The 25,732-nt window shown below is 36.8% G+C and overlaps 1 protein-coding gene and 1 pseudogene across 2 annotated transcripts in view; one reads left to right on the top strand and one right to left on the bottom strand.

Annotated features, from left to right (window-relative positions):
• Positions 1-25,732, top strand: part of LOC131746051 (protein argonaute-3) — a 130,327-nt gene that overhangs the window by 12,080 nt on the left and 92,515 nt on the right. The window contains exon 2 of one of the 2 annotated variants that reach the window (XM_059046998.2): positions 9,117-9,288. In XM_059046998.2, the coding sequence (XP_058902981.1) occupies positions 9,117-9,288 (172 nt within the window). Of the gene's footprint in view, positions 1-9,116; positions 9,289-10,263; positions 10,317-25,732 lie in introns of those variants that run through there. The other variant, XM_067011662.1, reaches the window with a different exon arrangement.
• On the bottom strand, positions 11,670-12,146 carry LOC131746259 (large ribosomal subunit protein eL21-like; annotated as a pseudogene).

Here is a 25,732-nt window from a genome sequence, read left to right as displayed (position 1 = left end):
CTGGTGGCGCAGTGGTTGAGAGTCCACCTGCCGATGCAGGGGACACGGGTTCGTGCCCCAGTCCAGGAGGATCCCACATGCTGCAGGGCAGCTGGACCCGTGAGCCATGGCCGCTGAGCCTGCGCGTCCAGAGCCTGTGCTCCACAACAGGAGAGGCCGTAGCGGTGAGAGGCCCGCGTACTGCAAAAAAAAAAAAAAAAAAAAAAAGATCTACACATTGAAAACTGTAAGACATTGATGAAAGAAATCAAAGAAGACACAAATATATGGAAAGATATCCTGTGCTCATGGATTGGAAGAATTAATATTGTTTAAATGTCCACACTACCCAAAGTGATTTACAGGTTCAGTGCAGTCCCTATCAAAATTGCAATGGCAAAAAAAAGAGAAAGAAATTGCAACGGCATTTTCTACAGAAATAGAAAAAACAATCCTAAAATTTATGTGGAACCACAAAAGACCCCCAATAGCTAAAGCAGTCTTGAGAAAGATGAACAAAGATGAACAAAGAAAACTTCCTGATTTCAAACAATATTATAAAGTTATGTCAAAACAGTGTGGTATTGGCATAAAAATAGGCACATAGATCAATGTGAGCCCAGAAATAAACCCATACATGTATGGTCAGTTAGTTTTTGACAAAGGAGCAAAGACTTTACAGTGGGGAAAGGATAGTCTCTTCAATAAATGGTGTTGGGCAAACTGGATAGCCATATGCAAAAGAATGAAACTAGACCCCAACTTATACCATATATAAAAATTAAAATGGATCAAAAACTTTAACAGAAGACCTGAAACCATAAAACTCCTAGAAGAAAACATAGCACGTGAACTCCTTGACATTGGTCTTGGCAATTATTTTTTAAATTTAATACCAAAAGCAAAGGCAACAAAAGTAAAAATAAACAGGTGAGACTGCATCAAACTAAAAAGCTTCTGCTCAGCAAAGGAAACCATTGACAAAATTAAAAGGAAACTTACAGAATGGGAGAAAATATTTGCAAACCACATACCTGATAAAGGATTACGATCCAAAATATACAAGAAACTCTTACAACTCAGTAGCAAAAAAACCAACTCAATTAAAAAATGGGCAAAGGGCGGAGCAGCTAAGCCTGTGCACCACAACTACTGAGCCCACGTGCCGCAACCACTAAAGCCCACGCGCCTAGAGCCTGAGCTCTGCAACAAGAGAAGCCACTGCAATGAGAAGCCCACTCACCGCAACGAAGAGTAGCTCCCGCTCGCCGTAACTAGAGAAAGCCTGCACAGCAACGAAGACCCAACAACGAAGACCCAATGCAGCCATAAATAAATGGATAGATAAATTTACTTAAAAAATAAAATGGGCAAAGGACCTGAATAGACATTTTTCCAAAGAAGACATACAAATGGCCAACTGGTACATAAAAGGTGCTCAACATCACCAGTCATCATGGAAATGCAAATCAAAACCACAGTGAGATATAACCTCAGACCTGTTAGGATGACTTTTATCAAAAAGACAAGATGATAAATGCTGGTGTGAGTGTGGAGAAAAGAGAAGCCTTATACACTGTTGGTGGGAACATAAACTGGTACAGCCACGATGGAAAACTGTATGGAGGTTCCTCAAGAAATTAAAAATAGAGCTACCATATGTTTCTTTACCGGGGGGGAGGGGTGGGGGGAAGAGATGGATTGGGAGTTTGGGATTGACATGTACACACTGCTGTATTTAAAATAGATAACCAACAAGGACCTACTGTATAGCACAGGGAACTCTGCACAATATTCTGTAATAACCTAGATGGGGAAAGAATTTGAAAAAAATAGACACATGTATATGTATAACTGAATCACTTTACTGTTCACGTGAAGCTAGCACAATATTGTTAATCAACTATACTCTAATATTAAAAAAAAAAAAGAATAGGGCTACCATATATTCCAGCAATCCCACTTCTGGATATATATCCAAAGGAAATGAAACCATTATCTTGAAGAGATATCTGTACTCTAATATTCATTGCAGCATTCACAATAGCCAAGGTATGGAGACTATCTTAAGTATCCATCAGCGGATGAATGAATCAAGAAAATGTGATGTGTGTGTATACACACACACACACACACACACACACACATATACACATAGTGGAATATTACTCAACCTTAAAAAAGAAGGGAATCCTGTTATTTCTGACAACATGGATGAGCCTGGAGGGCACTATGCTAAGTATAATAAGACAAAGACAAATACTACATGGTATCACTTATATGTGGAATCTAAAAAAAAAAGTCAAACTCAGAAGCAGTAGAAAAATGGTTGCCAGGGAGTGGGGGAAATAGGGAAAGGTTGGTACAAGGGTACAAACTTTGAACTATAAAATAAATAAGGTCTGAGGATCTAATGTATAACATAGTGACTATAGTTGATAATACTCTGTTGTATAATTGAAATTTGCTGAGAGTAGAACTTAAATGTTCTAAGTCCCCCCTCATCCCCCAAAAAGTGAATATGTGGAGTGATGAATGAGTTAATTAACTTGATGGGGAGAATCTTTTCACAGTGCACAGGTATGTCAAATCATTGTGTTGTGCAGTCTAAATGTCATTAAAAAAATACACTACCAAGTGTAAAATAGATAGCTAGTGGGAAGCAGCCGCATAGCACAGGGAGATCAGCTCAGTGCTTTATGACCACCTAGAGGGATGGGATAGGGAGGGTGGGAGGGAGACACAAGAGGGAGGACATATGGGGATATATGTACGTATAGCTGATTCACTTTGTTATAAAGCAGAAACTAACACACCACTGTAAAGCAGTTATACTCCAATAAAGATGTTTAAAAATAAAAGATCCCACATATAAGTGTAAATAATAATAATAGGCAACTGAGTCTTAGAGGCTGTGACTTTCCCCTGGTCATTAGATCTGGAATTTGAACTCAGGTTTGAGACCATACTTCAGTTGAAGTAATTAATATAATTACTCTTTTTATCAGTTAAGAGTTTTAGTTGCAAATAACAGAAATCCAACTGAAACTAATTTAAGCAAAAGGGGTTTATTGGCTCATGGAATCCAAGGCAGGTTGAATAGCAAGCAATAGGAAGAACAGGTTTGCAGCTGAGCTTGTATCTGGAGCAGGTGGAACTAGTAACTCATGGTATCAGACTACTCCATCTCTTATTTTGATTTCTCTCTATTTGTAGCTCTCTACATGTAGCTTCCATTTTCTCTCACTGTTGATTGGCTTTTTCTACACATCAGAACACCTGATCTCCAACAGCTATTATATCTCACAGCTTCAGTCCCTGAAGAGGAAATACCTGATTGTTGTTTAGGTCCCAAGTTAAAACAAAAAAAAAAGTCCCAGGGAAAAGGCTTATTACTTTCTCTTGGTTCTGGTGTCCATCCCTAGATGAGTCAGTTGTGGTGTCAAATTCACATAAGAGCATATCAATTGCTGGTATTAATGTAGTACTTGAGAGAGTGTATAGTTTTCAAGAGAATAGCCAGTAGGTGGAGGAAAAGGGTGGGGTTGTGTTTAGCATACAATCCCGTGAATATCCACTACAACTGCTTATGTTTCACTATTTATAATAGTGAAACATTGGAAGCAAGCTAAATATTCTTGAGTGGAACCTGGTCAGTTTTAGTTCATCAACTTAATGTATTATTACATAACCATTAAAATTATGATTATAATTATGATTATGAAGACCTTAGTAATACAGATATGCTTATGATGCTATGTTAACTGGGAACAGAATATAATATTTTATATACAGTGTGTTTGCTACTGTGAAACTTGAAAATGTAGTGGAAGGGATTCAGATTACTCAAATGTATGAGGTAGTATGACAGAGGCTCACTGTGCTCCACAGTCTGGTCCCTAGCTTTGCAGATCCTGATGCTTGGTTTTGCCAGGCATCCAGAGCTGATCATCGCCTTGAGGGACCGATTGATGCTAACCAAGTTCACAAGAAACTAATATATAAATCATAATGCCAATTTGATCATTTACAAAGAAAAATACTATTTCCAGAGCATAAGGAAGATTCATGTTGACTAGTCAGTGACTTATCTCCCTCCAGCCATCTATATGGTTATACAGACAGTAATCAGAAGGTTGCTCTGTAATCATGGAATCAGAACAAGGGACTTAATATGATGTGCTCTTTAGTATTAGGGATAGAAATATGAGTCACTCATAAACTCTGTCCTCAGATCACTCAATTTGTAAGAAAATGCAGATAGTTAAATAGCTATAGAATTTTCTCCGTGTGGAGTAGACAGATTATTTTATTAGGCTCAGAACTTCCACTAAAGAAAACTAAAAAATCTGGATAAGATGGAACAAAATGCCTTCTTAAGAGCATGGAATAATTAAGAATAGGTTACTGAAAATCAGACATTCTGTATCACAACCACTAGTTGGGAGACTATTTCCCTTTATTTTATTTTTATAAATTTATTTATTTTATTTATTTATTTTTGGGCTGCGTTGGGTCTTCTTTGCTGCACATGGGCTTTCTCTAGTTGCGGCGAGCAGGGGCTACTCTTTGCACGGGCTTCTCATTGCGGTGGCTTCTGTTGTTGAGGAGCATGGGCTCTAGGCACACGGGCTTCAGTAGTTGTGGCACGTGGGCTCAGTAGTTGTGGCACATGGGCTTAGTTGCTCCGAGGCATGTGAGATCTTCCCAGACCAGGGATCAAACCCGTGTCCCCTGCATTGGCAGGCAGATTCTTAACCACTGCACCACCAGCGAAGTCCCCCCTGAGTTAATTTTTGAAAAAAGTTTTAGGTCTGTGTCCGGATTCTTTTTTTTTTTCCCCTTTAGCATGTGGATATCCACCCACATGTTTATCAGCACCATTGCTTGAAAAGACTGTCCTTTTTCCACTGAATTGCCTTTGCTCCTTTATCAAAGATCAGTTAACTGTGTGGTTCAATTTTGGGGCTATGTATTCCTCTGATGTATTTTTCTATTTTTTGATGAAAACCCACACTGTCGCGATTATTGTAGCCTTATACATTAGCACCAAAAAAAGAAAAGAAAGAAATACTTAGGTATAAATCTAACAAAATATGTATGAGATCTATGTGAGGAAAACTACAAAACTGATTTTAAAAAATCAAAGAAATCAAAGAAAATCCAAATAAATAGAGATATTTTATTATACATGGATAGGAAGACTCAGTATAAAGATGTCAGCTGTTCTCAACTTGATTTATATACTTAGCACAATTCCAAACAAAATCCCAGCAAGTTATTTTGTGGATATTAACTGATTGTAAAGTTTATACGGAAAGGCAACTGAATACCCAGAACAGCTACATGATATTAAAGGAGATTAAAGTTAGAGAACTGATTGACAGTACCTGATTTCAGAACTTATTGTAAATATCATGATCGAGACAGTGTATTACTGACAAAAGGATAAACAAATATATCAATGGAACAAAATAGAGAGCACAGCAGAATGGGTTCCAATCCCAGTTCTGCTATTTTAGGCAAATCATTTCCGTTTTCCTCATATAAAATCATTATGAAGTTTGGGGTTCCATTTGTTTATTTTTGCTTTTATTTCTATTGTCTTGGGAGACTGACCTAAGAAAACATTGGTATGATTTATAATCAAACTTATAAGGTTTTGCACAGCAAAGGAAACCATAAACAAAACGAAAAGGCATCCTATGGACTGGGAGAAAAATATTTGCAAGTGATGTGACCTACAAGGGCTTAATTTCCAAAATATACAAACAGCTCCTACAAATCAATGACAAAAACCCCCAAACAACCCACTAAAAAAAGTGGGCAGAAGACCTAAATAGACATTTCTCCAAAGAAGACATAGAGATGGCCAACAGGAACATGAAAAGATGTTCCACATCGCTAATTATTAGAATAATGAAAATCAAAACTACAGTGAGACAAAAAAAAAACACTACAGTGAGGTATCACCTCACACCAGTCAGAATGACCATCATCAAATCTACAAATAATAAATGCTGGAGAGTGTGTGGAGAAAAAGGAACCCTCCTACACTGTTGGTGGGAATGTGAATTGGTGCAGCTACTATGGAAAACAGTATGGAGGTTCCTCAAAAAACTAAAAATAGAGTTGCCATATGATCCAGCAATCCCACTCCTGGGCATATACCCAGACAGAACTGTAATTAGAAAAGATACATGCACCCCTATGTTCATAGCAGCACTATTTACAATAGCCAAGACATGGAAACAGCCTAAATGTCCATCAACAGATGAATGGATAAAGAAGATGTGGTATATGCACACAATGAAATATTACTCGGCCATTAAAAAGAATGAAATAATGCCATTTGCAGCAACATGGATGAACCTAGAGATTATCATACTAAGCGAAGTAAGTCAGAAAGAGAAAGACATACCATATATCACTTATATGTGGAATCTAAAATATGACACAAATGAACATATCTATGAAACAGAAACAGACTACAGACAGAGAGAACAGATTTGTGGTTGCCAAGGGAGAGGCGGGGTTGGGGAGGGAAGGACTGGGAGTTTGGGATTAGCAGATGTAAACTATTATAAATCGGATGGATTAACAACAAGGTCCTACTGTATAGCACAGGGGACTATATTCAATATCCTGTGATAAACCATATTAGAAAAGAATATGAAAAAGAATATATATGTATAACTGAGTCACTTTGCTGTACAGCAGAAATTAAACACAACAATGTAAATCAACTATATACTTCAATAGTTAAAAAAAATATATATTACAAGGTTTGGTAAGAGCTTGATAAATGTTGTCTGTTGTTCATGTTCTGATTTTATCCTGACAGGATTCATAAGAAAGAGGCAGATTAGGTATTATTTCCATTTTATAGATCAGGAAATAGAATTTCAGGGCTATTAATATTTAACAAAGGTCAAGTGGTTAGATAAATGGCAGAGCCAGAACTATGACCTAGTCTAGAATTACTCATTATCACCTATCTCAGTTTAGGATAGCAGGAAAGATTATACCCTCAGAAAAGATCTTACAAATACATGAAAACAAAATTTAAAAATAAGTGATGCAGGTAACACTTTAATGTACTTTCATCCACAGTGAAGAAAAGTTGTTAATTATCTTTTTTCCTATTCTCTGGAAGAATTTGTTTAAGATTAGTATTATTTCTTTCCTTAAATGTTTGGTGTAATTCTCTAGTGAAGCCATCTGGATCTGGAATTTTTTAGTGTGTGCATGTGTGTGACTATTTTTAATTGTGGATTTAATTTTTTCAAATAGTTACAGGACTTTTCAGATTTTTAAATGTAAATTATTTAGATAATAGTTACTAATTTACTAACTGAATTTATTGTTTGAATTTTGTTTAACAAAGCTACAACATTTTGAGCTTCAAAAACTTAATGCTAGATATCACCTAGGGTTTGTTTTTTTCTTAACTGTGATAAAAAATATATAACATTAAATTTTCTATCTTAACAATTTTTTTTTTTTTTTTTTTTTTTTTTTGCTGTACGTGGGCCTCTCCCGTTGCGGAGCACAGGCTCCGGACGCGCAGGCTCAGTGGCCATGGCTCACGGGCCCAGCCGCTCCGCAGCACGTGGGATCCTCGCGGACCGGGGCACGAACCCGCGTCCCCTGCATCTGCAGGCGGACTCTCAACCACTGCGCCACCAGGGAAGCCCTCTTAGCAATTTTTAAGTGTACAATTTAGTAGTATTTAAGTACATTCACATTGTTGTGCAACCAATTGCCAGAACTCTTTTCATTTTGCAAAACTGAAACTATACTCATTAAGCAACAATTCCTTTTTCTACCTTTTCCCCCAGCCCCTGGCAACTGCCCTTCTACTTTGTCTCTATGAATATGACTGCTCTAGGTATTAATAAGTAGAATCATACAGTGTCTTTTTGTGACTGACTTATTTTACTTAGCATGCCCTCTACAAGGTTCATCTATGTTGTAGCATGTGTCAGAATTTCCTTCCTTTTTAAGGCTGATTGATGGCCCATTATAGGTATATACCAGATTTTCTTTATCCATTCATGCATTAGTGGGCACTTAGGTTGCTTCCACCTTTCGTCTATTGTGAATAGTACTGCTATAAGCATAGGTGTATAATTATCTTTTCAATACCCTGCTTTCAATTCTTTTGGGTTTATACCCAGAAGTAGATCGTGAATGTACTGGATCGTATGGTAATTCTATTTTTAATGTTTTGAGGAAACACTGTACTGCTTTCCAAAACAGCTGTACCATTTTACATTTTATTTTATTTGAAAAGAGAACTTTTCAAATTTTATATGCTTTTGTGTACCAGTAAGCTGTATCTTTCTAGGACTTAGTCTATTTCATCAAACTTTCAAATTTATTAACAATGTTTGTAATGTCTTCTGTATCTGTAGTGATACTGATACTTTTTTTCCATTTATATTGGTTACTTAAGCCTTTTTTTCTTCTGTTATAAAAATCACTGGAATTTATCAATTTTAGTTATCTCTTTTTTTTTTTTTTTTTTTGGCGATACACGGGCCTCTCACTGCTGTGGCCTCTCCCATTGCGGAGCACAGGTTCCGGACGCGCAGGCTTAGCGTCCATGGCTCATGGGCCCAGCCGCTCCACGGCATGTGGGGTCTTCCCGGACCGGGGCACGAACCCGTGTCCCCTGCATCGGCAGGTGGATTCTCAACCACTGCGCCACCAGGGAAGCCCTAGTTATCTTTTCAAATAGTTGATTTTGTGCTTTGTTGATTCTTTTTATTGTATATTGTTTTTTATTTTGTTCATTTGCTCTTACCCTTCTTTAAGTTCACTTTGCTATTGGTCGCATACTTTTTGGATATGATTTGTGCTTTGTTTATGCTCACCTGGGTTTGTGTGCTCCTTTCTACCCCTTCCAAAACAATTTTCCAGAGGTACCCAGTTTTTGTTTCTTTGTATGTTTGTTTTAATGAGGAAAGTAAAGTGGGGTGACAGAAATTGGTGTTAGAAATGATGTCATCTTTCAGCACTAGGCTTCAAGCATTATCAGCTGTACTTAAAATTCTAATTTACTCTGGTTGACAAGATTGTTAAATGCAGCTTGTAAGAGTGTTTCTCTCTTTTTTTTTCCCCTTCCCTGGCAGGACCCGTTGGGGCCCAGCCCCTACTCATGGTGCCCAGAAGACCTGGCTATGGCACCATGGGCAAACCCATTAAATTGCTGGCTAACTGTTTTCAAGTTGAAATTCCAAAGATTGATGTCTACCTCTATGAGGTAGATATTAAACCAGACAAGTGTCCTAGGAGAGTGAACAGGTAAGAATTCAGATATCTTTTGCTTTTAGTATTTGTCTTTGCTTTAGAAATTATGTTTATCTTGTATATCTAAATAGCTATGATAATGTCTAACAGTTTGACCAAGAACAGATGGTAATTTGCTTTGAAACTGACTATGCTTCAGAGGTGTGATCATGGGAAAAATCTACAAACAGCCTTGAAATTTTTCTGTTATAACATAAATTGATATGTTTTCTCTGTGATAATAGAAAAGGTACAGGTCATTTTTATGTGCTCTTGAAATCAGACTGAGCATTTTTTCCTTTGCTATTAGGTAATATTTATCGGTGCTTTCTTTTTTCTCCCCACCCCACCTCAACCTTATTTACCCCTTTTTGTGATGTTCCCTTTAAGATGATGGTGGTTGTCATGATTTCATGCATTCTGTTCTCCTGATCCTCAACTCCTGTTCCCTACTCTTTTATAGGAACAAGTATGTATGATATATAAAGATTTATCAATCTGCTTTCAGTAAGCCTCTTTCACTTCCCCCAAATAGTATGGATATGGATATGGTTTAGATAATACAGGAACAGAAAAGGAATTTATGACGTGGTGTACACCACAAAGGAGGGTTTAAAAAAAAAAGATTTATGGACAAAATATTTAGAAAACAATGATGTTCAACTTAGCCTTTTAGTTTGTACTATCAAATACTCCAGTCTTTTCTTACTCAGTATTATTATTAAGAGCGTTCATTTAAAACGTAGATTTATTGCTGTCAAGAAATTTGTAATTTAGTAGAAGAGATAAGACACATAAATATGAAGTGAATGAGCGCTGAGACTTTTTAATAACATATAAAAGAAAACCATTGTATGAGTGTTATAATTAATATGTAATAAAGAGTTCTTTCTGAGGTCGTGAAGCAAGTTGTGGAGTATTACAAGTGGAGGAATCTAAGATATCAACTAATCTGATGCCTTTTTTTTTTCCCTGATACCTTTTTTGTAGCTGAAATCCAGAAAGGTTGAGAGGCTTACTCAACAACATTTCTAATAGCAAAGGTGAGACCAGCACTCCAGAATCCTGACTTGATAGCCATTAAAAAATATTTGTAGGGCTTCCCTGGTGGCACAGTGGTTGAGAGTCCGCCTGCCGATGCAGGGGACACAGGTTCATGCCCTGGCCGGGAGGATCCCACATACGGTGGAGCGGCTGGGCCCGTGAGCCATGGCCACTGAGCCTGCGCGTCTGGAGCCTGTGCTCCACGGCGGAGGTGGGCCACAACAGTGAGAGGCCCGCGTACTGCAAAAGAAAAAAAAAAAATTTGTAAAGCAAGAAGGAAAGGAATTGGGCTAATCTAAACAGTTGGTAGAATTGCAGATCGTGTAGTAAAGAGAACACTTTAAAAAAAAAAAAGATGAGGCAGCAGTAACAAAGGTACAACAGTTGAGAAGAACCAGGTTTAGTGAGCCTAAGCCAGACTTAAGGGGGAGGTTCTGGTCAGGTACTACAATAAGCTACCATCTATGAGTACATGACTTCCTAATCGTGGTGTAGCCTCCACCTCTTTCCTGAGCTTCAGACTTGACACCTGAATATCTATAAAGTGCTTCAAACACAGGTCAAAACAACTTATTCTCTCAATCCCCATCCCCACACTCTGCTCATACTACTATATTCTTTTCCTCTACCTAAATTCCCAAACTAGAGCTTCTTTTTCCTCCTGTTGGTTATCAAGTCCTATTGCTTCTGTTTCAGAAATTATTCCCTAATTTGGCCCCTCTCCATCCATACTGCTACCACCTTGGTTTCAGACCCTTATTTGTTATCTAGACTATTGTAATGATCTTCAAATTGGTCTCCCCTAACATTTCTTTCTTTCCCCATTCTCATTAAGTGTCCATACTTCTAGCGTTATTCTTTTAAATAAGAAATCTGATTATATCACTCCCCTACTTTAAAATGTATTCAGCTCCCTATTGCCTACAGAATAACATCCCAAATTTAGTATAGCATACCTTTCTTAGTTTGGCTCTAACCTTTATCTTTTTTCATATTCTGCAACTCCTACCTGGAATGCCCTCTCTGCCCTTACCTATCTGGCAAACTTCTATTATTTTTCAAGACAAACCTTTTGAACTCCATAGTCAGATGGTAGTTCATTCTTTTTTTCTTTTTCTTTTCTAAAAATAATATTTGACAGTTTATTAACCAGGGGAGTATATTGCACAACAAATTACCTCACATCTTTCAGGAAGAAAAACAACTAAATTTGAAAAGTAAAGACGTCACCCACTGAATTCGGACACAATTAAAATGTGCTTTAAATATTTCTTTGGGAGAGGGACACAACACTTCTACTCAATTAAGAGAAACATATGTACAGTCCAGGTCTTTTACTTTCTTTACACCCATCATGCCATGAATTCATAGGTAATGGGCTCCAACAGTTCAGGCTCCTTTCCACTGGTTCTCATGAAGTGTGCTTCTCTGGGTGGAGCAGGCTGGTGCTTCAGCTGAACCCAAGTACCTTTCTCTTTGGCTTCCTTCTTTTTCTGATCATTTTCCTTCACACATTTCAGGAAGCTATATTGGCTCTTAGAGTGCTTAATGTGCTTGATGGGCACATTAATTCTCTTGGCAAGAATCCTGCCCTTAACTTGTTTGTTTACAACGATGCCAACATTGTGCTAGGTAACACTGTAGACTCTTCCAGTGGTAACATTTGTGGGGCATTCCTTATGGAACAGTGCCCATTAGCTTGATATCTACAATATCACTTTCTTCTTGATTCTCATGTATGTGGCCAAAGGAACAACTCCGTGTTTTCTAAAAGGCCTAGAGAACATATAGCAAGTACCCCTCCTCCTTCCCTTTGTGTTGGTCATTTTGGTGAATTATTGGAAGATGGTGGTTCCAGCCGAAAGGCCAGATGGTAGTTCATTCTACCATGACCTTGTAGTAGTTGGTTGGTGTACACTTTCGTTACAGTATTTTTAGTGTGTTATTTGTTACCCTCTTCTCTCAGTATAACCGCTTCATGAAAAGTAATATTCTTTATCATTATCTTTGTAGCTCTGATCTTAGCTCAATGATTGGCACATAATAAATACTCAGTAAAATGAATGAAATGCTTATAAAAGTAAAATGGGATAAATGTGTTGGTGGGAGACAGGAAAGAGAAGTGGACATTATAGAGGGCTTTGTATGCCTAGATATGGATTTTCAGTGCCCTACCCTTCTCTCCTAGGATATATAGGTTAGTCTTTATGTTAGTGTCCTTCTCTTTTGTCTGTCTTTGGGCTTACAGGGACCAACTGTCTCATGCTGCACTCTCAAATTCCCTTTTTCTTGTTTCTCAAAATGGGGGTGTTAATGTATAAATTTGAATGAAGGATAATTCTGACCTTTCTGGTAGATGTTTACATTTTTAAAAGGCATTTATTAATCTAAGGAAGTCTCTTAACTGATAGACTGTCTAAGACAGATATTTCTTAGCTGAATTCCTTATTATTGCCTCTCCACCTTGCCCTGCCTGAAAAAATTGTCCCTAACTTTAGCAGTATATAGTGAAGAATTCTTATACGTTATTTATTGAATAGGAAAATTATATGATGAAAATGGTAGAAAAACAAAATCACTTGAAGACAAAATGGGATGGAATTGAGGAAGTGGTAGGAGTTGGAGGCTTGGGACTTAGAGGGATGTCAGTTGAAGTTTTTTTTAGTATTTCAGATGAGTTATGAGGGACTAGGGCATTGGCAATAACATTGGGTAAAAAAGAACAAAATTGTTTATTAGATTTGTTCTTTTTCCTACCTTTTTTTGGTAGAGGAATAATCACATTTTATATGTGTGTATATGACATTGCGTACCATAGAGTTTCACATGTAGATGCTCAACATGTTGGTTAAGTTTGGGAGGAAAATGTATATAATAGTGTGGTACATTCTGGTTTTAACTTACAGTCCTTTTGGCATCCCTAATTGTATTTCATCTTTATGTTGCCTTGTATTCTTACGTTATTTGTCAGTAGGAGTAAAGGATCTGTAATTTAGATGTTCCCAAATGGAAATTTTTTATCGTGTACCTTTTATTTGAGTTTTGATAGGAGCTATAGGACTTCCTTGGGACTCTAAAATTGGCGTTAACCAACTTTATACTTGGTTAATAATATTGATTTAATTTTATGTCAACATCCACAAAACTTATTCCCTTTATTTTCTTCAAAAGCCTAGCTTTTGTCTTCACTTTTTGCAATATCATGTAACTAGTCAGTTAAAATTGTTAGTGGGCTTCCTAAATTGGTTCAGTTCTTAACACTTCAACAACTACAGTTCTAGAAGTTAGAAGAAACTAAATAGAACTTTACAGTTCCTTTTCAATATGAACTAAACAGTTATGGGCCAAAATGCAGCAGTATTTAAATCAACACATATGAGGTTTCTCTTGTCCATATGCCACATGCTCAAATATTTGGCACTGTGGCATTAATCATAATAGTAGAATGATGTATTGCAGCCAAACAAGTTTCCACTTTAGTCAGAAGAGTTTTCTTGGACAAAATATCCAGGAAATGCTTGTGAATCATCTTGTGAGTCAATTTTTCTACTTTAGACTTTCTGTCTGTTGCTTTTTTTATCCTTTCCTCACTTCTTTGGGGAGTGTGTGTCTGTGTGTTTCTTTTTTTCCCTATTTAATGATTGGATTATAAAATCAGCATTAGTTAAAAGAGCATGTAAAGCAGATTTCAGATGTTTCTAGTTTTTTTTAACAAGTGAATGGTCTTAATAACTAAAAACTAATTTCTATAAATATTATGACCTAAAGTATAAAATCTGTAACTTGAGATTTTTATGCTTGTTTGTCCAACTACTAAATATATATGAGGATTAACTGTGAATAGACTGTTCCATATTTATTCAAAATTGTTAAATAGTGAAATAGATGGGGAAAGTTGCGTATGCAGCATGATTATAAATGCAAGATCTCCTTGGATAAAGATTTGAAGGAATGTTGAAATAGTTGGTAATAGATTGTGATCGAAGTTTTTGGTTTAATTTTCTTTTACAAATTAAACATTATCTTATAGTCATTGTACTAGTATGGTTGCTGTTACTATTCTATTATGATTAATGACATAGTGCTGAATATTTGTGAATAGTGCATATGGATGTAATGTAATTCTAATGATTGAATCTTAGAAGGAAAAAATCTATATTGATATGATTTTGGCTTTTAAATAGAAATAGCTAGTCAGAGTGTTTGAAGAAACTCCCTTCTACTGTTATTAGGAATATTATTGGCATAGTGTAATAACCGGGTAGTGTGCCAGGAAAGGGATATTCTTGTTTTCTTTCTTTTCTTTTTTTTTTTTTTTTTTTAACACATTGGGTTTTTTCTTTGTTTTCTTTTCTTTTCTTTGGCTGCTTTGAGTCTTCGTTGCAGTGCGGTGGCTTCTCTTGTTGTGGAGCACGGCCTCTAGGCGCACAGGCTCAGTAGTTGTGGCTCATGGCTTAGTTGCTCCACGGCATGTGGGATCTTCCCGGACTAGGGATCGAACCCGTGTTCACTGTATTGTCAGGTGGACTCTCAACCACTGCGCCACCAGGGAAGTACAGGACATTCTTTTTTTAAATAACATCCTTATTGATATAAAATTCACATACTGCACGATTCACTCATTTAAAGTGTGCAATTTAGTGGCATTTAGTATGTTCACAGTGATAATGTACAACTGTCACTGCAGTCATACTTTAGAACATTTTGTCCTCCCCCAAAGAGATTCCATACACACTAGCAGTCACTCCCCATTGCCTCCCTCCCTGCAGTCCCTGCCCAACACTAATCTACTCTCTGTCTCTGTAGATTTGCCTTTTCTGGACATTTATATATAAATAGAATCATACAATATGTGGCCTTCTGTGTGACTGACCTCTTTCATTTCACGTTTTCACATAATGTTGTAACTTGTATTAGTGCTTCATTCCTTTTTATTGCTTAATGATATTCCATTGTATGGATATTTTGTATATCATTTCATCAGTTGATGGACATGTGAGTTGTTTGCACATTTTGGCTCTTAAGAATTATGCTGCTATGCACATTCATGTACAGAATTTTGTGTGGGACATGTTTTCATTTCTCTTGAGTGTATACCCAAGAGGGGAATCATATGGTAACTCTATGTTTAACCTTTTGAGGAACTGCCAGACTCTTTTCTAAAGTGGCTGCATCATTTTACATTTCCATTAGCAGTGTGTGGTGATTCCAGTTTCTCTACATCCTCATTAACATTTGTTATCTGTCTTTTTGATAATAGCCATCATAGTGAGTGTTAAGTAGTATCTCATTGTTACTTTGATTTGCATTTCCCTGATAGCTAGTGATATTGACCATATTTTCATGCACTTATTGGCTATTTGTATATTTTCAGAGAAATGTCTATTCAGGTCTTTTGCCCATTTTTAGATTGGATCATTTGCCTTTTCCTTACTGAGTTGTAGGAGTTCTTTATACCTTATCAGATAAGATGATTTGCAAAAATTTTCTCCCTTTCTGCACCTTGCCTTTTTACTTCCTTTTAAAATTTTTTTTCTTTTTTCTTTTAATTGAAATATAGCTTATTTACAATATTATATTATTAGTTTCAGGTATACAAAATAGTGATTTGATATTTAATAGATTATATTCCATACAAAGCTATTATAAAATATTGACTATATTCCTTGTGCTGCCTTTTCACTTTCTTGATGATATCCTCTGAAACACAAACATTTTTCATTTTGATGAAGTCCAATTATTCTTTTGCTAGCTGTTCTTTTGGTGTCTTATCTGTAGAGGGGTATACTTCTGATTAAAATGATTTAGAAGACATACACCAGAAAACACTGCCAGTGAAAATCAAATGGTATAGTTTTGAATGTTTAGCTATCTTGGGGAAACTATATCATGCAAAATATGTCAGTTTAAAAAAAAGCAAGTTGGGCTTCCCTGGTGGCGCAGTGGTTGGGAGTCCACCTGCCGATGCAAGGGACGCGGGTTCGTGCCCTGGTCCGGGAGGATCCCACATGCCGCGGAGCGGCTGGGCCCGTGAGCCATGGCCGCTGAGCCTGCGCGTATGGAGCCTGTGCTCCGCGGCGGGGGGGGGCACAACAGTGAGAGGCCCGCGTACTGCAAAAAAAAAAGCAAGTTTTATTTTCCTTGTTAGTTTTTAGTCACTTGGAAGATAGGAAAGCTAATAGATGGTGATTATTTCAAATCTCAAAATTCTTTTAAAGTAGCATTTAAATAAATTACTCAGTAGAAATTAACCTTTTGGCTAATATTCCTATAATATATTTGAAATTCAAAGATACTCTTATAAATAAATATATGTCTAAACATCAGGGACGGGCTTCTCTGGTGGCGCAGTGGTTGAGAATGCGCCTGCCGATGCAGGGGACACGGGTTCGTGCCCCAGTCCGGGAAGATCCCACATGCCGCAGAGCAGCTAGGCCCGTGAGCCATGGCCACTGAGCCTGTGCGTCCAGAGCCTGTGCTCCGCAACGGGAGAGGCCACAACAGTGAGAGGCCCGCGTACCACCAAAAAAAAAAAAAAAAAATCAGGGACTAGTCGGTAGGGTTTATTCCTAATATGTATCTATTTGTGTAGATTTAAATTACAATAACAAGTGTATAGTATTCCATTGTAGGATGTACCTTGACTTGTTTACTTCTAGTATGCTCCATTTTTTTTCTTAGGCTGAGTTAATTTAAAGCAGTTATCTGAATGTACCATATTATTGTACCAAAGCAGTATGCTGTTAGTACTAGATTTGAGGATATATGGATCCTGACTAGAACTATAATTCTAAAGCCTGCGGTAACTTTTAGAAAGATCATTTTAAAAATCTTCCCTATGTTTTCATTAACTGTTTAACTTATTGTGCCCCTGTTTGTGTCAGGCACTGTGCTAAGTTCTGGAGATAATAAGATAAATAAGACATGATTCCTGCCAAGGATTATATAGTCTGTATAGAGTGACAAGTTCTGTGAGATGTGCAGTATGTGCTGATAAAAGAGTAATGATTCCTGCTTTTGGTTAGCAAGGAAGATAGGGTACATGACATTGTTACCTGAGCTGAATAGTTACCCAGTGGACTAGGGGAAAGAATAATCCATAGAGAGCATGAGCAAAGGTCTGACATGTTTATGTAACAGAAATAGGACAGTATAAATAGAGTAGCTAGAGTCTGAAAAAGTTGGCCAGCAAGTAGGTTATAAAGGATCTTAAATCCATGCTAAGGCTTGTGAATTCAGAAAGAGTAGAGAACCACTGGAGGCTTTTGAGCAAATGAGGAACACCTATATTTAAAAGCATTTCTTTCTTTCTTTTCAGTGTTTTTTTTTAAATTGAATTATAGTTGAGTTACAATGTTGTGTTAGGTTCTGGTGCTCAGCAAAGTGATTCAGTTTTGTGTGTGTGTGTGTGTGTGTGTGTGTGTATTCATTCTTTTTCATATTCTTTTCCATTATGGTTTGTTACAGAGTACTGACTATAGTTCCCTGTGCTCTACAGTAGGACCTTGTTGTTTATCTATTCTGTATATAATAGTTTGCATCTGCTAATCCCGAACTCCAATCCAACCCTCCCCTCCGCCCTCCCCCTTGGCAACCACAAGTCTGTTCTCTATGTCTGTGAGTCTGTTTCTGTTTCGTGGATAAGTTCATGTGTGTCTTTTTTTTTTTTTTTTTTTTTTTGCTGTACCACGCAGCTTGTGGGATCTTAGTTCCGTGACCAGGGATTGAACCCAGGCCCTCAGCAGTGAAAGCGCAGAGTCCTAACCACTGGACTGCCAGGGAATTCCCATATGTGTCATGTTTTAGATTTCATGTATAAGTGATATCATATGGTATTTGTCTTTCTCTTTCTGACTTACTTCACTTAGTATGATAATATCTAGGTCCATCCATGTAGCTGCAAATGTCATAATTTCATTCTTTTTAATGGCTTAGTAATATTCCATTGTATATATACCACATCTTCTTTATCCATTCATCTGTCGATGGACATTTAGGTTGTATCCATGTCTTGGCTATTGTAAATAGTGCTGCTGTGAACATAGGGGTGCATGTATCTGTTCAAATTATAGTTTTGTCTGGGTATATGCCAGAAGTGGGATTGCTGGATCATATGGCAACTCTGTTTTTAGATTTTTGAGGAACCTCTATGCTATTCTCCATAGTGACTGCACCAGTATACATTCCCACTAACAGTGTAGGAGGTTTCTATAAAAGCATTTCTAGGGAATTCCCTGGCAGTCCAATGGTTAGGACTCCATGCTTTCACTGCCAAGCACATAGGTTCAGTCCCTGGTCAGGGAACTAAGATCCTGCAAGTGGCATGATGCAGCCAGAAAAAAAAAAAAGCATTTCTAATGGAAGTGGGGAGAATGAATTAGAGAAGAGAAAGACCAGAGTCCTGGAGAACATTTGGAAGGTGATTGCAGTAGTCTTCAAACTTTTGATCATGCATCCCTATTAGTTAAAACATATTTACCCATGCATTCAACAATAAATACACACACACACACACACACACACACACACACACACATACACACACATTTAAAATTTTTAAATTTATGGACATGTACTACTATTCTAACATTGCATAACTATAGAAAAATTAAAGGTGGGAAACAATATTTTGAAATAAACTATTTAAGAATAGATTTAGTAATTTGAAGTGTTCTGATTACTGTACCAAAACCTGATAGAATATGTGCCACACACTTGAATGGAAATAAGTTACAACATGCTGAAAATGAATGAATGAGTGGGAGTTCCACTGTTAACTCTTAGGTTGCAGAACTCCCATTATTCTCTTTGGATTCCTTGTGTACCTACATATGTTACACTTGATTGTCTGATGTGAACTAAATGAGGATACCACTGTCAATCCCTATTCATGAATTATAGTCCATCTCAATTTGTAATTGTTAGATGAAAATTAAATATAAATACATCTAACCATTTTTTCTCATACTCCAGCATAGCTGCTAGCACCTCTAATACTATTTTTTTTAATATTTATTTATTGGCTGTGTTGGGTCTTAGTTGCAGCAAACGGGAACTTGCGTTGCGGTGTGCGGGCTTCTGTCTAGTTGTGACTCGTGGGCTCAGTTGCCCCGCGGCATGTGGGATCTTAGTTCCCTGACCAGGGATCAAACCCGCATCCCCTGCATTGGAAGAGGGATTCTTAACCACTGGACCACCAGGGAAGTCCCCTATTTTTTTAAATTTGTAGTATAGTTGATTTACAATATTAGTTTCAGGTGTATAGCATAGTGATTCAGTATTTTTGCAGATAATACTTCATTATAAGTTATTACAAGATAATGGCTATAATTCCCTGTGCTATGTAATATATCCTTGTTGCTTATCTATTTTATACATAGTAGTTTATATCTGTTAATCCCATAGCCCTAATTTGTTCCTCCCCGCTCTTCACTCCCCTTTGGTAACTGAAGTTTGTTTTCTATAGCTGTGAGTCTGTTTCTGTTTTGCATATCCATTCACTTATATTATTTTTAAGATTACACATATAAGTGATATCATACAGTATTTGTCTTTCTCTGTCTGACTTATTTCACTAAGCGTAATATTCTCTAGGTCCATTCATGTTGCTGCAAATGGCAGAATGTCATTCTTTTTAATGGCTGAGTAATAATCCATTCTGTGTGTGTGTGTGTGTGTACACACATACACCACATCTTTTTCCATTCATCTGTTGATGGGCACTTGGGTTGATTCCATGTCTTGGCTATTGCAAATACTGCTGCTGTAAACATCGGGGTGCATGTATCTTTTCAAATTCGTGTTTGGTACCTACTTTTTTAGATTAGAGATAGTGTTCTAAGACTTAACTAATAGCAGTGGTGGTGGAGCAGAGGCTTAGATATAAGATTTAGAAGAAGAATGAATAATTTAGGTGTGTAGAGAAAGGGAAGAGATAAGAATGGCTTCCTTGCTTGTACAGTGTTGATGGCTTTAACAGAAATACAGATGGTGAAAGGACCAAGTTTTTTATTTTCTCTTGACTATTTGGAGGTTGAATTGTGTAAGAAACATCAAGATGGAAGAGTTCAATAGATTATTGGAAATAAGTGCCTAGAGCTCAGGAAATAAGTCAAGATTGAGATTTGAGATGTGTCAGCATATAGGTGATAGTTAAAAGCTAGGGAGAGTGTGTAGCATCAAGATAAGAAAACTGAGAATAGATCTCTGGGGATACTGTTGTTTCAGATTGCCAGTGAAGACACTTAGAGATTGCAAAGGTAGGAGAACCAGGACAAAGTAGAAGCTGTTTCAGAGAAAGTAAAGCACCGATCGTGATTTTCAAGGATTGATCACAGTGATAAATGCTAAAAAGAAGCGAGGAACGTAGAGACTGAAAAGAGGCTATGTCTATTAAGAAGTCAATGGTGGCCTGAGGGAGAAGTGTTCTAGAGGAGAATTGTTAGTGTAAGCCACAGTGACTTAAATATCTATTGCTCAGTCTAAAGTAATCTATCAATTGTTTGTGAATACTAGAGATGGTTACTAGATTAGCTAGTGTGGTTATATAAGGTTATGAAAGAATTCACACCCATATGAATTGGCAGTGAAGATAGTTTATGGTAAAATGCTCTGATGTACTACAAATTTTATAAGGTATTAAAAAGTTGATCTAAAGTATAACTCCTTTCTCCTCTACTCTGCATCTTTAAACTTTAACTTGATGCAAAGGTATAGCTACCTTCTCTGCTACTTAGTACAGAGTTATGAAGATAAATTAGAGGTTAGAAGGATACTAGGAGAGGCTGTCAGCTGTTTTCGCTGTGTTTTATAAACCTCTGGCTGATATTAGCATCTTGTTATACCTTAGCAATCTTCCTTTGTTCTGTCTGTATTATTGTGGCAAATTAATTTATTGTAGCTGGGAATGCTAAACTAAGGTGAATAGTCACTTTTAGAGGAAAATACTATTTTATGTCTTCTCCTGAAGACTAAAATAATATTTCCCATTCTACCTTTTGGGAGCAGAGAATTAAGAGGTACCTAAAAGTGAGATGAAGATGGGTCTCTGTGAGTTTATAGTAACAATTAACAGGAAAATAATTTCCTCTCCTTTTTATGTTAAAGTTTCCCTCTCCTACCATTTTTCTGCTGTATGAGTCAGGTGGTAAAGTGGAACTTACTGAAAACAATATTAAATTTAACTTACAGTCTGTGCACCAGAGCATGATGGAGTCAAAAGTCTTGGTACCAGAATATAGGAAGTGGTGGTTGAGGTAAGAGTGGGAAGGTAGGCTGTAGCCCTGTGTAAGACCTAGTGTACTCAGGGAGGTTCCGTTTTTGTAGTGATCGCCAGATATTCTTCAGGATTTTAAAATTCTGTCCTGAGGTTCTACAAAAATGCATCATCTTATTCTCTGCAAGAATTCTTCCCTCTTCAGACTAAGGTTATTAGTAAAAGGAAGCCACTAAATATTGGTTAGAAGTTCTTATACCCAGTTACTCAGATTTTCTTTCCCAAATTTCTTTCCTACATACTGCTTTAGAAGTTAAAATATTTTATGTATTTTGGTTATGGTAGCTTTACTTTTTATTGTAAGCTAAGAAGCTGGCTTAACAGTACACACTTAAAATGTTATCCTGAAATTTCTACATTTGAACAAAAGATTCCTCCCCCCATTGTTCATTGTTATAATAAAAGACTAGTGCTCCACAAACTACAACGTAGGGAAAATTCAGTTCACAGTTTCTGTTAATTAGCAGAATTCATTGTTTGTATTATTTACTATATTTGATGCTACTGCCTTGTAATGCATGTTTGTTATTACGAAGACTTCAGTACCTCAGTATCATTCTTGAAGTACGATTTTGAGATAATTATGCTTAAATTTTTATATAAAAGTAGTATGATACATATTTACCTTTTTCCCCCAAGGTACTTTCACTATCATGATATCCCACATGGTCCCTATAACAGCCCTGAGACTATTATCTCATTTTTATTGATAAAGGAACTAAATTCAGAGAGGCCAAGTAAATTTCCCAACAATTTAGTGGCAGAGTGGGACTAAAAACTCATGTCTACTTATTTTTTCTGCAGTACATATGTTACCACATATTTTAAAGGTTCCTCAAGTTGGCCATTTCTCAATTCAAACTTTCTTCATAATACAGTGAGTACCTTTGCTGCTACAGCTGACTAGATGACTAGATAAATTACTGTTTTAGAGAGTTTTTCCTCTAGTTTCACATGCCTGCCTGATGAATATTCTAATAAACTACCCTTTGCTACAGTATCATTTGAGATAAAAAATAACCAGTTGCAGCTCCTGCATTTGTCATTTTGTTAACTAGCATAATAAAGTTCCATTAAAAGTCTAAATATATCATTTAATTATATCATATTAGTAAGAGGTTAAAGTTAAAATTGCCCAATGTACACAGAATTCTAATACCATTCTATAAAGTCTCAGAAGCCTTAAGTTCAAATCAATATTTAGTGTATTTATTTATAAAGGAGTTTCTGTATCTGATGCTATGATCTGCAGTTTCATTATTTGATATTCTCTTAATTAAATTTTACTGTTAGAGGGGATTTTAGACATTATTCATTTCAATCTTCTAGTCGGTATCTTCTCTGACATAAGTGCTTTTTGAACAGTTCTAGCAAGGATGAACTCAGGTACTTTATGAGATAGTGTAATCCACTCGTGAATAACGCTGGTGGTTAGCAAATGTTGGAAATTTTTGTTCCAAAATCTAGGTCCTTATATTTTCCAACTATTTGTCCTAATTCTGTCCTCCCGTACAAGGAAGATACTCTACTCAGTTTTTCACATGACAGTCTGTCAAAATGGCTGAAGACTCCTCTAATTTCCTTTGACTCTTTCCTATTCTAGACTGAGTCCTTAATTTGATTTATTTTTGCTCATATTATGTGAGTTTCTATCAGGATTACCTTTTTATGATTATGTTTCATTTGTTAGGGTCTTAAGTTTTTTCCAAATTGAACAGAGTACTCCAGAGTTTGAAATGACCTGTGTAATATTTGATGGGATGGTTACCTGCCTTATACTGGTTATTTAAATATATGCAACCTGAGTTCTTTAATTTTGAAGAAACTACATCACCGTGTTAGTTGATTTTGGATTTATAGTCACCTAAAGCCCCTTTGCACGAGAGCAGTGGGTAAGTTTAGATCCTCTAATTTGTTCTTATTGCAGTTGAACTTTTCAAACATAAGTGTTTCGACTTTACAGTTACCCGTACTATGTTTCATCTTCTTTTATTTTGTTTATTGTTGTAGTTTGTCAGTAGCTTTTAATACACTAATTTGTTTTTAGCATACTAGCCGTGTCTCTCGAGTTTGTATTATTCGAGGGTTTCTTAACCAACAGATTTTTTAAAAAATAAATTTATTTATTTATTTTTGGCTGGGTTGGGTCTTTGTTGCTATGTGCTGGTTTTCTCCAGCTGTGACGAGCAGGGGGCGGGGGGCACTCCTCGTTGCGGTGCGCGGCTTCTCTCTGCGGTGGCCTCTCTTTGTTGCGGAGCACGGGGCTGTAGGCACTCAGGCCTCGGTAGTTGTGGTTCATGGGCTCAGTAGTTGTGGCGCCCGACTCCGCGGCACGTGGGATCGATCCTCCCAGACCAGGGCTCGAACCCTTGCCCCCTGCATTGGCAGGCGGATTCTTAAACACTGCGCCACCAGTGAAGTCTCAACAGATATTTTTTGATTATTTACTGTATGTAGGGCACTAGATATGTTTCTTTTCCTTATTGTATTGATAGTTTGGGGCAGTAGGGGAGGACTCGAAATTTATTTTGAATAAATGTTTCCATGAATATCCAAGTTATTGATATCTTAAAGAAAGAAAAGGAACTTGCCCTGCTCCACATTACAACATAATAAAACACTCCAGTAATCATGAAAACATATGATACTGGTCCAAGAACAGACAAGGAGACCACTGGGACAACATAGAGAACTCAGATCAGAACTTAGTAAGGTAAACTGGCATTATAAATTGATCAGTTAAATACAGATTGTTTAGTAGATGCTGTGGGAAAACTGGTAGAGAGGAAAATAAAATTGAGTTCTTACATAATACTATTTATAAAGAAGAACCTCAAATGGATTAGTGACCAACATAATATAGGTAAAATTATAGAGTTAATGAAACATAATACATCTTTGTGAGTTAATATTTGCAAATTATTTCTTAAAACCTTAAAAGCATGAAGCCATAAGGTGAAAAAATGATTAATTTGATGATACAGCATTAAAGATTTCAGTTCAGTAAATACATGGACATTGTTAACAGGCAGGTAACATTTGAGGGAAGATATTTGCAACAACTAAACCTGTTAATGAATTAACATTAGAATATCAAAGAAACTCCTTCAATTCAACAAGAAGACTGGGACCCCAATAGAAAATGAACAAAGGAAACAAACAGGGAATTCACAAAAGAAGAAACACAAATAAGGAAGGGATGCTCAAATTCATTACTAATAAGAGAAATCTAAATGAAACAAGCTTTTAGTTTTACCCACTGGACTAGCAAAAATTAGAAAGCAAAGCTGGATAATGCCAAGTCTTGTCTGGGATGTAGGGAAATAGAAACCTCCAGGAGGATTGTTCAGTGCAGCCATTCTGCAGAGCAGTTTGGCAGTTCTTCATCATTTAGTTGATAAAATTCACTTGGACCTAGCAGTTCTGTTCCTGGGTATATATAGCCAAAGATGAATTCTCACACAAGTTCATAAGGGGACATAGAAGGAGATACTGCAGTGTAGCATTGTTTTGGTGGCTGACTGACTGTTAAAGATACTCTGAGTCTGTATTGCTGGGAGAGTAAGTAGACAACATGTGGAGTACTTTGCATCACAAGCAACTAAGTGTCCCACAGCAACGTGAACAGATTTTAAAAACCTAGTGCAGAGGGTAAAGTTAGGAATATATACAAACAGAAGAATGTTTATCAAACACTTTAGAAAAAATAACTTATTGGGAAGAATGGGAATAAGAAATGAATATGGAAGGAAATAAATCAATTAGTTAGAAGAGGAGTCTTATATAGATGAATGATGATAATGTGGCATGAACTGAGGAGCATGATTAACTTAAGCTTTTGTACCTGGAGAATAAAAGTGGGGTTTGGAGACTCATTTGGCAGTGGGATATAAGTTGGGCCGGAGAAGAAAAAATTAAAGACATAAAAAACAAGAAACTTAAAATAATTCAGGTGCTAGGACATGAGGTTTTCATTTAGGATGATGGTAATTGGGAATGGAAAGTAAAAGACTGTTGCAAGAAATACTTGCAAAATAAAATTGAAAGGCGGGGAAATAGAAATTTTGAGCATTTGGAAAATTCCTCTGGGTATCAAATCAGCATAATTATTTTGTTCCAGAAAATGCTTTTTTCTCTCCT

Source organism: Kogia breviceps, chromosome 1 (genome assembly GCF_026419965.1).
Source record: "Kogia breviceps isolate mKogBre1 chromosome 1, mKogBre1 haplotype 1, whole genome shotgun sequence".
Classification (NCBI taxonomy): Eukaryota; Metazoa; Chordata; class Mammalia; order Artiodactyla; family Physeteridae; genus Kogia; species Kogia breviceps.
The sequence above is the reverse complement of the archived record's forward strand: the minus strand, read 5'-3'. Positions and strand labels throughout refer to the sequence as shown.